This window comes from Heloderma suspectum, chromosome 1 (genome assembly GCF_057233095.1).
Source record: "Heloderma suspectum isolate Gila_16-S chromosome 1, 16-S_ref, whole genome shotgun sequence".
In the NCBI taxonomy this organism is placed as follows: domain Eukaryota; kingdom Metazoa; phylum Chordata; class Lepidosauria; order Squamata; family Helodermatidae; genus Heloderma; species Heloderma suspectum.
In genome coordinates this window covers 348,052,937-348,068,766 of record NC_139458.1, presented here as the reverse complement: position 1 = coordinate 348,068,766, position 15,830 = coordinate 348,052,937, and the positions used below count along the sequence as shown (strand labels likewise).

Here is a 15,830-nt window from a genome sequence, read left to right as displayed (position 1 = left end):
GCGTAATTTTAAATAGTACTAAAAACTCTTAAGTGAACAATTTTAATGACACTTGAAAGATACTGTGCCCAGCTGAGCAGAACTCTTGAGTATTTCTTTTCTTGGCTGAACTCCTGTACCAACTGCATGGTCTCCTTTGATATGTATAGTGGAGATGAAACATGTGCATCCTGACCGTTCTGATCCCAGGCATAAGGTGTGCTGGAATCCAGAGGTGGAGAGCATTTCAGCCATCAGTGCCTTATTAACCCACCATCCAGCCTGTTCACATAGGTGACAGTGACTGAAATGAAACCAATGGAAGCTGTATAGCCTGCAATGCTGACTTCCAAGAGTGGTACTTGCCCTGTCCTGGGACTTTTTGTGAGCTTCTGGTTATGTGTTACATCATCCTACTGGAGCCACAGGAGAAACCTGCTATCTAGACTTGCTCTAAAATGTACCATGGTGCTAGGTCCCAAAGGCAGAGTAACTCCACTTATACTAGGTATTCTGTCTTATTATAAAGAGCTGCTCATACAGAGCCAAAACAGACTGGAAACATTTGCAATGTAGCTCAGTGTCTACTGATTATATTGTCCACCCGTTATACTGGACAAAATGAGGTTGCCTAAATATGTTAGCATGTGAGAAGCACACTATATATACTCAAAATATCAGGACAATTTAAATCAACCGCATATATTTTAGCACCCCTTTGAATGACCAAATACCAAACATGGGAAGAGTTATAGTCTCTCAAAAGTTATCAGTTAATCTGGTTTGATGCAAGTTGATGAACAGACATTTTCACCACTAATCCCTTAATTTAGGAAAGTGCAGTGTGATCTCAAATGTTGCATAATATATTCATAGTACAATACCAGGGATTTTTTTTTTCCAGTGAAAATGTCCTAGGCAAACTATAGTATGAAATAGTCAATGTAAGTTTATATTGAACATGACATGAGGTGCTATGTGGGTCAAATTACATGCCTACTTGCCTGTGCCTCAGTAGCTCTGGTGCTACTCTGAGAAACAACCGATCCCTTCTAGTTTTGCTATGAAGCATGTAGCCTGACTAGACTGAAGTGTTTAAGAACAATCTAACTCATATGCTTCTTCCCCTGTGTATACAGAGTATGTCAGGAGCACCCTGGCGGCCTCTTTCAGTCTACTCCAATAGCTAACTCAAGACACAGACAAAAGGATTCTTTTCAAGGCTTTAATCCTTTTACAACTTAATGACTCTTTCAGATGCTAATCACCAGCGACTAAGCAAGGAACAGCAGAGTAGCCTATGCTCCAGGTTAGGCAGTTGGTCCCTGTTTGAAGGAGAATCACAGGAAGACCCTGAACTTATGGGCTAGGGAGAGTTCCTCCCTCTTTCCCTTGGGTCCTCGGGACGTGACCATTGCTTGCGCGCCAAACGAGTGCTATGCCTCCTTTCCGCGCCCTCCAGCTGTTGTTGCTCCCGGCGTAGGCGTCGGGTGTCCAGCAAGCCCCCCTCCCACACTCTCTCACTGCCAGGGTCTATCTATCTCAGGAATGCTGGCAAGAGGAATCTCTGCCAGCTGCTGTGCCAGTGAGAGATGAGCGCGCTCCTCTCCCACAGATTGCTGTTCCTCCTCAGAATCAGAACTGCTCTGGGGTTCTATCGGCTCAGTTTCCACCCTGACAGAGTGCTGAAATGGGGTCATTCAAACTGCCAGTCATTGAAACCATGAACAGAATTTACCCCTTGATTATGTCTGAAGGAATAACTGCAAAAAGGGAGAGGAACACACACAGTGACAGCCATGTTGAAAAATATCAAAGAACTGTCATTCCATTATTTTAGGGCAAAATGATGCATATGAGGACAAGCTTATTCTTAATAACTCACCGTTACCTTAAAACCAGGGCCAGCTAACCAGCAGGCCAATCTGGGTCCCTGAAGCAATTTAATCTGGCCCTTGTTGTTGTTCAGTCGTTAAGTCGTGTCTGACTCTTCGTGACCCCATGGACCATAGAACGCCAGACCTTCCTGTCCTCCACTCTCTCCCAGAGGGTGCTCAAGTTCATATCCATTGCATTGGTGATGCTATCTAGCCATCTCATCCTCTGCTGTCCTCTTCTCCTTTTGCCTTCAATCTTTCCCAGCATCAGGGTCTTTTCCAGGGAGTTTTCTCTTTGCATTAGGTGGCCAAAATATTTGAGCTTCAATTCAGTATCTGTCCTTCCAATGAGCAGTCAGGGTTGATTTCCTTTAGGATTGACTGATTTGACCTCTTTGCAGTCCAGGGGACTCGTAAGAGTCTTCTCCAGCACCACAGTTCGAAAGCATCAATTCTTCGGCACTCAGACTTCCTTATAGTCCAGCTCTCACAGCCATACATTGGTACTGGGAAAATCATAGCTTTCATTATACGAACCTTTGTCGGCAAAGTGATGTCTCTGCTTCTTACTATGCTGCCTAGGTTTGCCATAGCTTTCCGCCCAAGGAGCAAGCGTCTTTTAATTTCATGGCTACAGTCACCGTCTGCGATGATCTTGGAGCCCAAGAAAATAAAATCTGTCACTACTTTCATTTCTTCCCCTTCTATATGCCAGGAAGTGATGGGGCCAGATGCCATGATCTTCGTTTTTTTAATGTCGAGTTTCAAACCAGCTTTTGCACTCTCCTCTTTCACCCTCAACAAGAGGCTCTTTAGATCCTCTTTGCTTTCTGCCATTAGGGTGGTATCGTCTGCATATCTGAGGTTGTTGATAATTCTCCCGGCAATCTTAATTCCGACCTGTGATTCATCCGTCCCGGCATTTCTTATGGTGTACTCTGCATGTAAGTTAAATAAGCAGGGCGACAATATGCAGTCTTGTCGTACTCCTTTCCCAATTTTGAACCAATCGGTTGTTCCATGTCTGGTTCTTGCTGTTGTTTCTTGACCCTCGTACAGGTTTCTCAGGAGACAGGTAAGGTGGTCTGGTACTCCCATCTCTTTAAGAATTTGCCACAGTTTGTTGTGATCCACACAATCAAAGGCTTTCGCGTAGTCAATGAAGCAGAAATAGACGTTTTTCTGGAATTCTCTTGCTTTCTCCATGATCCAGCGAATGTTGGTGATTTGATCTCTAGTTCCTCTGCCTCTTCGAAACCCAGCTTGTACTTCCGGTAGTTCTCGGTTCACATACTGCTGAAGCCTAGCTTGTAGGATTTTGAGCATGACCTTGCTGGCATGTGAAATGAGCGCAATTGTACAGTAGTTTGAACACTCTTTGGCATTGCCCTTCTTTGGAATTGGAATGTAAACTGATCTTTTCCAGTCTTGTGGCCACTGTGGAGTGTTCCAAATTCGTTGGCATATTGACTGCAGCACTTTAACAGCATCATCTTTTAGGATTTTAAATAGCTCAGCTGGAAGACTGTCATCTCCGCTAGCTTTGTTGTTAGTAATGCTTCCTAAGACCCACTTGATTTCTCTCTCTAGGATGTCCGGCTCAAGTTCAGTGACCGCACTATCATGGCTATCAGGGACATTCAGATCTTTCCTGTAGAGTTCTTCTGTGTATTCTTTCCACCTCTTCTTAATCTCATCTGCTTCTGTTAGGTCCCTGCCTTCATTGTCCTTTATCATGCCCGTCTTTGCACAAAACGTTCCCTTGAGATCTCCGATTTTCTTGAAAAGATCTCTAGTCTTTCCCATTCTATTGTTTTCCTCGATTTCTTTGCATTGTTCATTTAAGAAGGCCTTCTTGTCTCTCCTTGCTATTCTCTGGAACTCTGCATTCAGTGGGGTATATCTTCCCCTTTCTCCCTTGCTTTTCGCTTCCCTTCTTTCCTCAGCTACTTGTGAAGCCTCATCAGACAGCCACTTGGCTTTCTTGCGTTCCTTTTTCTTTGGGACGGATTGAGTTGCTGCCTCCTGAACAATGTTACGGGCCTCCGTCCATAGTTCCTCAGGCACTCTGTCTATCAGGTCTAATCCCTTCAATCTATTCCTCACCTCCACTGTATATTCATCAGGGATATGATTTAGGTCATACCTGAATGGTTTAGTGGTTTTCCCTACGTTCTTCAATTTAAGCCAAAATTTTGCAAGAATCAGCTCATGATCTGTCAAGTAAATCAATTTCTGCTTAAAAAACAGCCCTCAGTTGCACTCAGAAAGAAAGAAAAAATGAAGAAAATGATATCATAATGTAATAACCATAAATGGTGCTAAATTTATTATGAAGCCTGTCCACTTGTGAGGTGGTCAATTTGGGTGGCAAAGTACGCTTCCGTGGTCTAGAGAACAAAGTGGCACCTGAGAAGCTGTTACCCCTGCTTTAAACTGACCATTCCTATTGAACAGTGCTTAACAGGCATTTCAAGTATGCTTCGTACACATTATTGTTGTAATTTTTACATCATCATTATAACTATCCTCATGTTGCAGCTGGGTGGCTGATAGAAACGTGGCTTGCCTAAGACCACATAGTGAGTTTATGGACACAGTGAGATTTGAACTGGGGGCTTCTTGGCTCAGATTCGCAGCCACTACATGACATCTACTCTCAAATACGTCATTCTCTACCACACCTCACAGATTTCCTAGAGAATCACGCCCTATTCAGGTTTTCTATATATGAGTAGAATAAACACATGAGGGCAAGAGTGCTAGCCTCCCCTCCTCATATGTTTTCATTGCCCTCTCCTCGTGGAGGGTGACTTTCTGAAGAGGAGAGTCTCATGTAACTGTGGGGGCTCTCCATACAATCTGGAACATTGTAAAACCAGTGTTCTGAATTGCATGGAGAGACCCCACAGATACAGGAGGCTCTCCTCTTCAGAAAGTCACCCTCCACAAGGAGAGGGCAACAGAAATGTGTGAGGAGGGGTCAAGGCTATCATACTCTGCCTCCTCACAGATTTATTCTACTTAGATATAGTACACCTTAGTACGTGTTCAGTAGCAAGGTCAAAATGATCCTTATTTACCCAAGCAGAAAGTAAACTAAACAAGAATATTGAGTCTTCTCTCTCTGAATGTTGAGCTACATACAGGCCCATATGATGTAAAAATTTATTACTACCCTGAAGAAAGTGAAATTAAAGGTGGGCAGGGGGAATGTAGGCTGAGTTTTGATCCATGATTACTTTGTTTTCTTCATGACAGACCTGATTTTTCATTGCAGACCAACATGGCAATGAAGGCAATTGGTTTTGAGAGTTGGTCAATACTTGTGTGGTAAAATGTCAGCACAAACTGAAAAAAATTAAAAACTTGGGCTCACATCCTGTAAGCCTACAGTGGGTGGTTGGATATTATTTCTCCCTCTCTCCCCCTCTTTTTCTCTCTCTCTCATACACACCTCTACATGCCTCAAACTTGTGCACTTCCTTCCCACCCCTCCTCCGTTCCCCTCACCACGTGTGCCAAACCAAGAGGACCCTACATTCCAGTTACTGAAAAATCTCCTGTCTCAGCTGTTATCTTCTGTGCCTGGTGAAGGGAGCAAGAAAAAGACAAGGAAGCATGTGGAGAGAGAAAATAACGATGTCTGAACAACCCAATAACGTGACCTGCTTTCAGAATCACATTAGTGTTCTCAGATTAAAACAAAAAGATTTAAAATAACCCTGTCTGTATTTTGTTTTTATCTTTAACAAGTATTTGGATTTGTTATTTAGTTATATAGCTTAATTTTAAAAGAAAAGAAAAAGAAAGAAAACTGTAAGATAGCCTTGAGCTTGGGGATCAGTACTTCTTCATTTCTATATACACTGGGAGAAATAATAAATAATAATTTCTCAGCTAAATGAAGCCATCTATATCTTCCTCAAATCTATTGTCAGGAACTCAGCCAAGACAAAATCCACAGTTCAAGGTGCTCTGGATTGATATGGCACGGTGCTAAAATAGCAGCTGACTCTGCACATTTCAGCTTTCATTTCTTTGCGTTGTTGCTTTCCATTACCCTTTCATAAATCTGTTTGTAATTTCATCCTTCTCTTTTGGTTCCACAGGTTTGGAGGATGACAGGGTGATTCCTATATCCGAAGCACCTTCCTCAGATTTAGTTCCATAGTGTATGGAAGAAAATGCTCACTAAAGTTAAACTGTTACACGAATCCACATCTCCACCTGTGGTTAAAAGCAATTTATTTTCATCTCCCAACATACAGCCACTTCTCAGCCTGTGTTTGAGAACATGAAAGGAATGGAAAATTTTGTTTTGTTTTGTTTAACAGAAACAGTGTTACACTGTCACGTGGGGTGGGAGGAGGGTGCACGTAAGATAGAGACAAAGCTAGCTTTCAAACTCATTTTTTATTAAGGGCAAAGCACATCCAGATTTTGTCTGAAAGAAAGTTGCACAGGAGAGGGTATCATACATTTTTCTGTATTTATGAATGCTTTCATGCTGATAGTTGTGACTCCTGGGGGGCAGGAGGAAGAAGCAGGGTGGCCAGAGCTAATATGAAATGCCCTCACTGTGTTCAATCTAAACATACCCTTCCTCTCTAGGATTGAACTCTGAAAGAAAAATGGTTTTGCAACTTTGTAGCAGATGCCAGCTGTGGACAGGTCTGATTGGCAAGTGCCCATGAGGTCACCTGCCCAGATACCTTGGAATAGTTTTGCACTAAAACAAAAATAATGTGTTTGTAAAAGTAAAAGGGCAACAAATGAACGGATATACATACATGCTGCACTTAAAAAAAATTAAGTGCCTGCCTAAAGTGTGAACGGATAGCAAGACTCCCAGATAAACCTGCCAAGCAAGGAAGAAGCTAGACTCACTCCACAGCTGGGGGGGGGGGGGCCGATACTGTGAGTTCTCTTTTTATATTATGTCTGTCTTCACCCTAGTGACAAGATATTGCATGCAGCTTATGCCATGTTTTCTGTACTTTGCTGTCTTAAAAGAAAAAAGGTATAGTTACATCACAAACCTCTGCCAGCAGAAATTTCAGTTTTAGAACTCAATGGAATTTCAGCTGGCAGCATGATTTGAGAAGTGGATCATTAAGTACAGAGGCCTGGAAGGTGTGGATGGGGACGTGTATGGTGCCTTCTTTCCTCCCTCTGTCACCCTGCCCTAGATATCTAAGCTTACTGCTAATGAATGAGTCAGTTTATTTTGAGTAATAGTTCTCTGCTTCAACTTAAAGACTCATTCTTCATGAAAACTGAAACACTTGAAGGAAGTCTTCTTTGATAAGAGTGCTGATATGTTGATACTCTCCATATGTATTCCAACCGATACTTTAAAAAAACCCTATGAAATACTGATTGCTTCATACAGGATTCAGATGGCAGACTTTCCCCTCTCTAACAACAGAAAAGAAATAATAAACAGCATAGAGGCAAATAGTTTAAATGAGTACTTGTGTGAAGACAAACATTGTTAACATGGTAAGCTTCTCTATGGTCTTCCCAAAGCTCCTTGTCGCCTGTCTGCATTTTTACAAAAAACCTTTGTGTAATTCCCAGGACCACAATTTATTTGTACATCTTTAGTCTCCCCCTTTTTTCTTACTGTTTGAGCCCCTTGACAACTGATGTAATGCTCTTCACATCTTTCCCAGTCTCAAAATCAATGGACTGTTGTTTCTTCACACCACATTCCAACAATGCCAGAAATTAATTTGGACACACATGTACTCACTTATATCAGCTATCAAAGCATTTGTTAATCTATTGCTACATGCCAACTAAATATAATGGGAGGGTTTTGTTCCCCTCACCCTCCCTGCCAAAGAGAGCAACTGCTGTGTTTTGGGGGAAAGGGAATTAAATTTGATCTTGACTGCTTAAAAAAGAAATATTTTGGAAAAATCTGACAAATAAATGTTTAACATGTGCTTATTTCTTAATTATATACTTATATCCTCTCCTCCTTGAAAAGCCAAGATTGGATTACATGTGTCTCCCAGTAGTCTCCTATCTAGACACGCATCAGCTGTCCATCTTCCCCTCACCCCACCTCCTGCAACCCCTTACTTTTCAAGAAAGCTATAATATCAGAAGCTCCCAGACTGATTGCAGAGCTGAGCTAAGAAACATCCCAGTAGTTAATGCCATATAAGTCATACAAGTTAGTGTATGCAGCCAAAGGATAAACATGCTGTGGCTCTTCAGACATTCATTCCCCATATTCAGACTCTTATCTAGCCTGAAGATGGGCAAGCAGCCTACAACATGGGGTGCAACAAGAGAATGGAGGAGTGTTCCTCTTTTATCTCTGCCACATAGATGAACTGAACATTCCATGCCAATGCTCACTCAGAGGCCCTGTTTGTGAAATTTTTGCCCCTTCCCCTCGAGAGGGGGTGGGGGGGGCGGGGAGAGAGAGAGAGAGAGAGAGAACATGCAAACAATGATTGGTCTGGAGTACAAAATCAGCCTTCCTTAACCCACTGTCCTCCAGATGTGTTGGGCTACAACTCCAATAATCCCCAGCCAGCCAATTTCTTCCCAGTTGCGTATTCAGTGTAGCATCACATGCGCTTTGGTTCTGGAAGGTACGACAACCATCTGGAATGGATTTTGGAGATGAATGCAAGGGGCTACAGCAGGATGGTGGGATGGAAAAGTTTTCAGTGCGCATGCAGAACCCTTTGAATCCCTGTTTCAGTCACTAAAGTGCCATTTTGCCCTTTGTCTTATTCCCAGTGCCTTCAGCCTTCCACTTTTGAGCAAGTATCTGGTGTTAAATTTAACTTATATATAAAAGAATATTCCTTGAATAATAACGAGGAAGGATTCAAAAGAAATGAAAGTTTTGTTTCGAACATTTGAAATAGGATAAAGAGCACTGCAAATCCACAGTATTTTGCTAATTAGAAACATATTTGTTGTGCTACACATGAATAAGAAAAGGGGTCTAGTATAACTATCTTTTAAACTAATTACATTTCTCCTGATGCCTGAACTTTGGGAATTGTGGTGTGTTCAAAGTATTGTTTAAGAACAACTCAGGAAACCATGGGTTGAAATCATGGCTTGATGCAGGCTTGTTCTCATTAACTGCAGTTTAAGCAAACCTCATTTCTCTAATTCAATCATCACAAGGAACTATGGTTAATTTAAAGTTAGAAGCAATTTCCTCCTGTGACCCATGAAAGAGGAGGGGAAAAGAGAGTGCACAAGTCCAAAGCTTGTGCACACTTGTTCACATAACAGGATGCAATGGTTTCCATTAGTATCTTAACAAGCCTAGGTCTGTTACAAGTAAGTATAACTTCATGTGGGTTTGGGAAAGGCCGTTGGATCTTATGTTTTTAAAATGAAAACTAGCATATTCAGGCTTCTAAAATAGCAGTGGAGTGGAGTGAGAGAGATCCAGTGATTCAGCTGACAGATCCTGGGTCAGATGTCATGACAGAACACAACTGAAAACAATAGGTACAAAATTTGACGTCAATCATATCTTTTTGGACCTATAGGCTTTCAAATGTTTGCATGTCCACATACACCCTGAGAGAGTATGTAGCTGAACATAAATTTGACAAAGAACACACGCAAGCTTATGATCCCATCAGCGATAACATTGTACGCTGCTAGAGACACAGAAATTCTGACAAAATGGCTACCTGCAAAACCACATGATAAGTAGAAAATTCCTCTCCCCACTCAGAGCTGTTGCATCATTTGTTTTGTTTTACATCATTTCAACAGGATTCAATCTTACCTCCAGGTCATACAGATATCTGAAGCTATTCAGCTGATTAGAAGCTCTTCTTACGGCCTGAGCCAATTCCACAGCTCCTCTGCCCCCATCTGACCAATGATTGCAAGGCACTGCATCAAACGCTCCAGACTGTTTGGCAATTTCACAAACTAAATCAATCTCGGCAGGAGAGTCCGTTCTGCCAGCAAAACAGTTACTTCATTATTTTATTTATGAGTGGTTCTCCATATTAATGCATGTAGGACAGAACAGTGGGTACCTCATGGACTTCCAGATGTTTTAGACTACAACTCTCATCAACCTTAACCAACATACCTAGCCTAGAACTGATACCAGCCAGTGACGGATGGGAATTGTAGCCCAAAACATCTGGATGGCAACAAGTAGCCCACCCCAGATGTAGGACAACAGCAGATAGTTAGGAGAACTATACATAATACTGAATGCCTACACAAACCTGTCCATTTTAAGGGCCATGTTAGCTAAATGGTGCCAACTAGGCGAGAACAAAATTAATTTATAATCACATACCATGGATGCAAAATCCAGGGCCCAATTACCACTGACTCCAACAAAATTGGTCACGGGAAGTGACACTGGTTAGCTGAGGAGGTCAGAAAACTGGCTGCTGCCCCCTGCTCCAATTGTGCTGCTGCATGTATGGCTTTATTTATTTATTTATTTTATTGCATTTATACCCCGCCTTTCTCCCTCTCGCAAGGAACTCAAGGCGGCTTACATTATCCTCCTCCTCACCGTTGTATCCTCACAACAACAACCCTGTGAGGTAGGTTGGGCTGAGAGTCTGTGACTGGCCCAAAGTAACCCAGTGAGCTTCCATGGCCAAGTGGGGCCTAGAACCCGGATCTCCCGGCTCCCAGTCCGTCACTCTCACCACTACACTACACTGGCTTGGCTGTCCTCTCCTATGGCTGTCCTCTCCTATTCCTCCCTCAACTTCTCCTAGCTGCAGCCAGCAGCCACTCCCGGAAGGAAGGGCTCCCAAGTCAGAGGCAGAGGTTTCCATGCTGGCTTGAGCCCTGTCTCCTCTCAGTTCAGATTTGCCTGGAATCAAGGTGTGTGTCAAAGAGGGGAGGGGAGGGCAAAACACAACAGCAAGAACAAGTTCTCACCTCTCACTAAGAGGTCTCCTACCTTTCAAGCTGCCTTCTATATTTTGCAAAAACCCTTTGCACCACTATTTACACACCAAGGGCAGTATCCAAGTCGATACTACTGCTAATGTAAGTTACATTGCACTTGTGGAAGCGACCTCTAGCACAATGCCAATAGTGTTTCCTGGCATGATGGGTTTCCCCAGAAAACCTGTTGTGCCAGCAAATGCTAGAGCTATTGCACCAGAGGTCGCTTACACAAGTGCAACGTAATTTACGTTAGCCATAGTGTCGACTTTGATACTGCCCATAAGTATGTAGAATACCGATACCTACAGTCAGGGCCAGAAATATTGGAATAACGATAACTGTTTTGGCAGTTGGCCTCTGTACACCACCACATTGAAGTTGAAAGGAAATACACCCAGATGGGAGTGAAGTCAGGACTTTCAGCTGTAATTCAAGGGGTTTGACAAAGGTGGGGCACTAACCATTCAGGAAGAACAGCCAGCGGCATACACACACACCCATCCTTCGTGGCTCATAAGTAATGGAACAAACCAACATCATTTCAAACTTAACGATCGCCTTTAATACCTGGATGAAAATCCTTTGCAGTCAATGACTGTCAGGGTGGAAACTGAGCCGATAGAACACCAGAGCAGTTCTGATTCTGAGAAGGAACAGCAATCCGTGGGAGAGGAGCGCGCTCATCTCTCACAGGCACAGCAGCTAGCAGAGATTCCTCCTGCCTGCATTCCTGGGAGAGATAGTGACCCTGGCAGTGAGAGAGCGCTGGAGGGGGGCTTGCTGGACACTCAGCGCAGACGCAGGAAGCGACGACAGATGGAGGGTGCCGAAAGGAGGCGCTCCGCTCGTTTGGCGCTCAAGCAACGGTCGCATCCCGAGGACCCAAGGGAAAGAGGGAGGATCTCTCCATAGCCCATAAGTTCAGAGTCTTCCCGTGGTTCTCCTTCAAACGGGGACTAACTGCCTTACCTGGAGCTGAGGCTACTCTGCTCTCTTTCCCCAGTGCTGTTCCTTGCTTAGTTGCTAGTGATTAGTATCTGAAAGAGTCATAAAGGAATAAAGTCTTGGAAAGAATCCTCATCGTCTGTGTCCTGAGTTGGCTATTGGAGGGGACTGCAAGAGGCAGCTAGGGTGCGCCTGACAGCTTGGTCCCTGTTCCTCTTTTTTTTCTCTCTGCTCCTACTGCCTCTGGAGGCTGCCATGGACTCGGCGGTGCAAGCTCTCGCGCAAGAGAAATAGGCTCTTTGTGATCAAGTGGCTCAACTGACAACTGCCGTACAGAGTCTGCAAGCTGCGGTTTAACCCCCACCACCTCCGATTCCCCCCTGCTGCAAGTGCCCGGTGGCTCTGCCAGTGAAGTTTTCTGGGGAGAAAGGACTTTTTCAGATTTTCTGGGCCCAATCGGAGCTGTACATGCACCTTCGACTCAGGATTTCCTGACGGAACAGGTTCATGTGGGCTTCATCATTAACCTACTTTCAGGTGTGGCAGCTAAATGGGCTTTGGGACTTCTTCTCGCTAATGACCCCCTGCTCGGGGACTATCAAGGTTCCATGACAGCGATGGCCAGATTTTTCGGTGACCCCCTGCGCATGCAGACGACTTCTTGGGAGATTCGCCGCCTCGGGCAGGGCAAGGACTCAGTTTCCAGCTACGCGACAACTTTTCGCTTGCTGATGCAGGATTTACAGTGGAATGATGCTGCGCTGGTGGCTCAGTTTTTGGACAGTTTGAACGACAAGATCTTGGATGAGTTGGCATGCATGCCTAGCCTGCCTACTTTGGAGGACCTCATCCAGACCTGCCTCCAGATAGATAGTTGGCTGTAGGGGCGCTGGCAGACCCGGCGGGGCGCCGGGGGCCAAGATTTCCCTCCTCCCATTCCCCCACATTTCCTGCCCCCTCCCCCACCCCTGCAGTGGGGGTGGAGGAGACCCCGATGCAGCTGGGAACTACCTGAGCCTTGCTGCCGCCGGAGGAAATAGAGTGGCCTTCCACAAAATCTGCTATTGCATGTTCATCTCTGCTCCTCCCAGTGGGGTGGGGTGGGGTGGAGGCCCTCGCTTTAGTGGACTCTGGGGCTACGACCATTTTCATGGATGAAACGTTCGCTCACTTCCATAAGATTCCTACCCTGCCTCTTCCTGCCCCCTTGGCAGTGGAGACCATCGATGGGCGTCCTCTTTCTTCGGGTGCGGTGACCCAGATTACAGCTCCGCTCACTCTGCGCGCCCAGTCCCATGTTGAGCAGATTCAGTTTCGCTTGGCGAAGGTTCCCCAATACTAGGGATGGCGGAGAATTCCGCCACGGATTCCAGTGAGACCAGATTCTAAAGAATGGCCTCCTGCCCCCCCGCAGAATCCCCCCGGGACGGCACTTACCTGGGACGGATTTGGCGGTGGCGGCAGCTGGTCTCCTGGCCGGCTGCAGCAGGGCTGCTGCCGCCGCCATTGCTATCCTTGGACCGTGATAGGCTACGTAAGAATTTACGTAGCCTATCATGGCTAACCTCAAAAAAAAAAAAAAGCAGCGTACGCAAATGGCGGCACCTACGGCGGCCGCCATTTGCATTCCCTATTTTTCACCGATTTATCTTATGTAAATATTTACGTAAGATAAAATGGCAAAAAATAAGGGAACGCAAATAGCGTCCACTACGCTATTTGCGTTCCCCTTTTTTTCGCCGTTTTATCTTACGTAAATATTTACATAAGATAAATCAGCGAAAAATAGGGAATGCAAATGGCAGCCGCCATAACTGCCGCCATTTGCGTACGCTGCGTTTTGTTTTGTTTTTTGAAGTTAGCCGTGATAGGCTACGTAAATTCTTACGTAGCCTATCATGGTTGTCTGGCTGGATGCAAATGGCAGCTGCCATTTGCGTCCGCACCAGGCCGTCCGCAGCCGGGAATCCGGCTGCGGATGGCCCTGGCCAGCTGCTCCGCAGCCTGGCCATGGAGTGGAGCTGGCCGTCGAGGATTCCGGGGGGGAGGGATGAAGCAAAGGTAAATGAGTTTCGTACATCCCTACCCAATACCCAATTGTGCTGGGTGTTTCCTGGCTCTCTAAGCATAATCCCCAGATTTCTTGGGGGCTTCAGCAAGTGGAGTTTGCGTCTCCCTACTGCCGGGAGCATTTCCTCTCGACCGAGGTGCCAGTCCCAGCCCAGGCCTTAACCCTTTCCTCCCCCTCCTCATCGGCTTCTGGAAGTTCTTCAGCTACCATGATCCTCCCAGAGCTTTTTGGGATGTTTTCGACAAGAAGGAGGCTGACCAGTTCCGCCCTCACCGCCCTTTTGACTGCCATTAACCTCATTCCTGGGGCAACCATCCCTGCTGGCCGGCTGTATTCGATGTCTATTTATTTATTTATTTACAATATTTATATACCGCTCCTCATCAGAAGATTTCGGAATGGTGAACAACATAAGAATAAAACAATGGTTAAAAGAGTTTAAAAAGTTAAAACGTTTTTAAAAAGACAAATCCCAAGTGGAATTCAACAACCCATGGCTGGTCATGCAAGGAAGGCCTCTTGAAAGAACAACGTCTTCAGGAGGCGCCGGAAAGAACACAATGTTGGTGCCTGCCTGACCTCTAAATGCAGGGAATTCCATAGGAAGGGGGCCACCACACTGAAGGCTCTTCTCCTGGAGGACTCCAACCGGGCCATAGGTCCATGTGGAACCACCAGGAACATCCCCTCTGTTGACCTCAGTGACCAGGCAGGTTGGTAGGGACGGAGGCGCTCTCTCAGGTATCCTGGTCCCAAGTTGTTTAGGGCTTTGTACACTAGTATTAATACCTTAAACCTGGCCCGGTAGTGAATAGGCAGCCAGTGCAGTTCCCTCAGCAAAGGAGTTACAAGCTGAAAAGGGGCAGCTCCCAACAACAGCCGAGCTGCTGCATTCTGCACTAGCTCCAGCTTCCGGACCAGCCTTAAGGACAGCCCCACATAGAGCGCATTGCAGTAATCCAGTCTTGAGGTTACTAATGCCTGTACCACCGTGGTCAACCTATCCCTGTCCAGGAGAGGCCGTAGCTGGCGAACCAGCCAAAGCTGGTAAAAGGCACTCCGAGCTGCCGCAACCACTTAGGCCTCCAGCGACAATGATGGATCTAGGAGTACCCCCAGACTACGGACCTGATCTTTCAGAGGGAGTGCAACCCTATCCAGAACAGGCAATGAGCCTATCTCCCGGACCCGGGAACCACTCACCCACAGGGCTTCCATCTTGCCAGGATTCAGCTTCAGTTTATTGGCCCTCATTCAGCCCATCGCTGAGTCTAGGCACTGATTCAGGACTTGCACAGCCTCTCCTGATTCAGATGTCACAGGGAGATAGAGCTGCGTGTCATTAGCATACTGATGGCATTTCGCTCCAAATCCCCTAATGACCGCTCCCAGCGGCTTCATATAGATGTTAAACAACATTGGGGACAGGATGGTACCCTGCGGCACCCCACAGCTCAATTGCCAAGGGGCCGAGGAATAGTCACCCAATGTTACTCTCTGAAATCGGCCCCACAGGTAGGACTGGAACCACTGTAGCACAGTGCCTCCAATACCCATCCCACGGAGTTGATCCAGGAGGATATCATGGTCAATGGTATCAAAAGCCAATGAGATATCAAGCAGAATTAACAGGGTTGCACTCCCCCTGTCCCTCTCTCGATGAAGGTCATCCATCAGGGTTACCAAGGCTGATTCAGTCCCATAACCAGAACGAAACCCAGACTGAAATGGGTCTAGATAATCAGTATCCTCCAACAGTGCCTGCAATTGGTTCGCCACAACCCTCTCAAGTACCTTCCCTAGAAAAGGGGTATTTGTGACTGGGCGGTAGTTGTCTGATACCGTTGGGTCCAGGGTGGGCTTCTTCAGGAGTGGCTGCACTACTGCCTCCTTAAGGACAGCAGGGACCACCCCTTCCCGTAGGGAAGCATTTATCACTTCCTGGACCCACCCAGTCATACCCCTTCGGCTAGCTTTTATTAGCAAGGAGGGACAGGGATCAAGAGGGCATGTGGTCGGTCGCATTATTG

At 45.6% G+C, this 15,830-nt stretch overlaps 1 protein-coding gene across 3 annotated transcripts in view; it reads right to left on the bottom strand.

Moving 5' to 3' along the window:
* The window catches only part of MTHFD1L (methylenetetrahydrofolate dehydrogenase (NADP+ dependent) 1 like), a 213,394-nt gene that overhangs the window by 68,653 nt on the left and 128,911 nt on the right, over nucleotides 1–15,830 (bottom strand). For 2 of the 3 annotated variants that reach the window (XM_084827831.1, XM_084827833.1), the window contains exon 24: nucleotides 9,640–9,817. The exons of the other annotated variant lie outside the window; for it this stretch is intronic. In XM_084827831.1, the coding sequence (XP_084683957.1) occupies nucleotides 9,640–9,817 (178 nt within the window). The remainder of the gene's footprint in view (nucleotides 1–9,639; nucleotides 9,818–15,830) is intronic. 3 annotated transcript variants of the gene reach the window in all.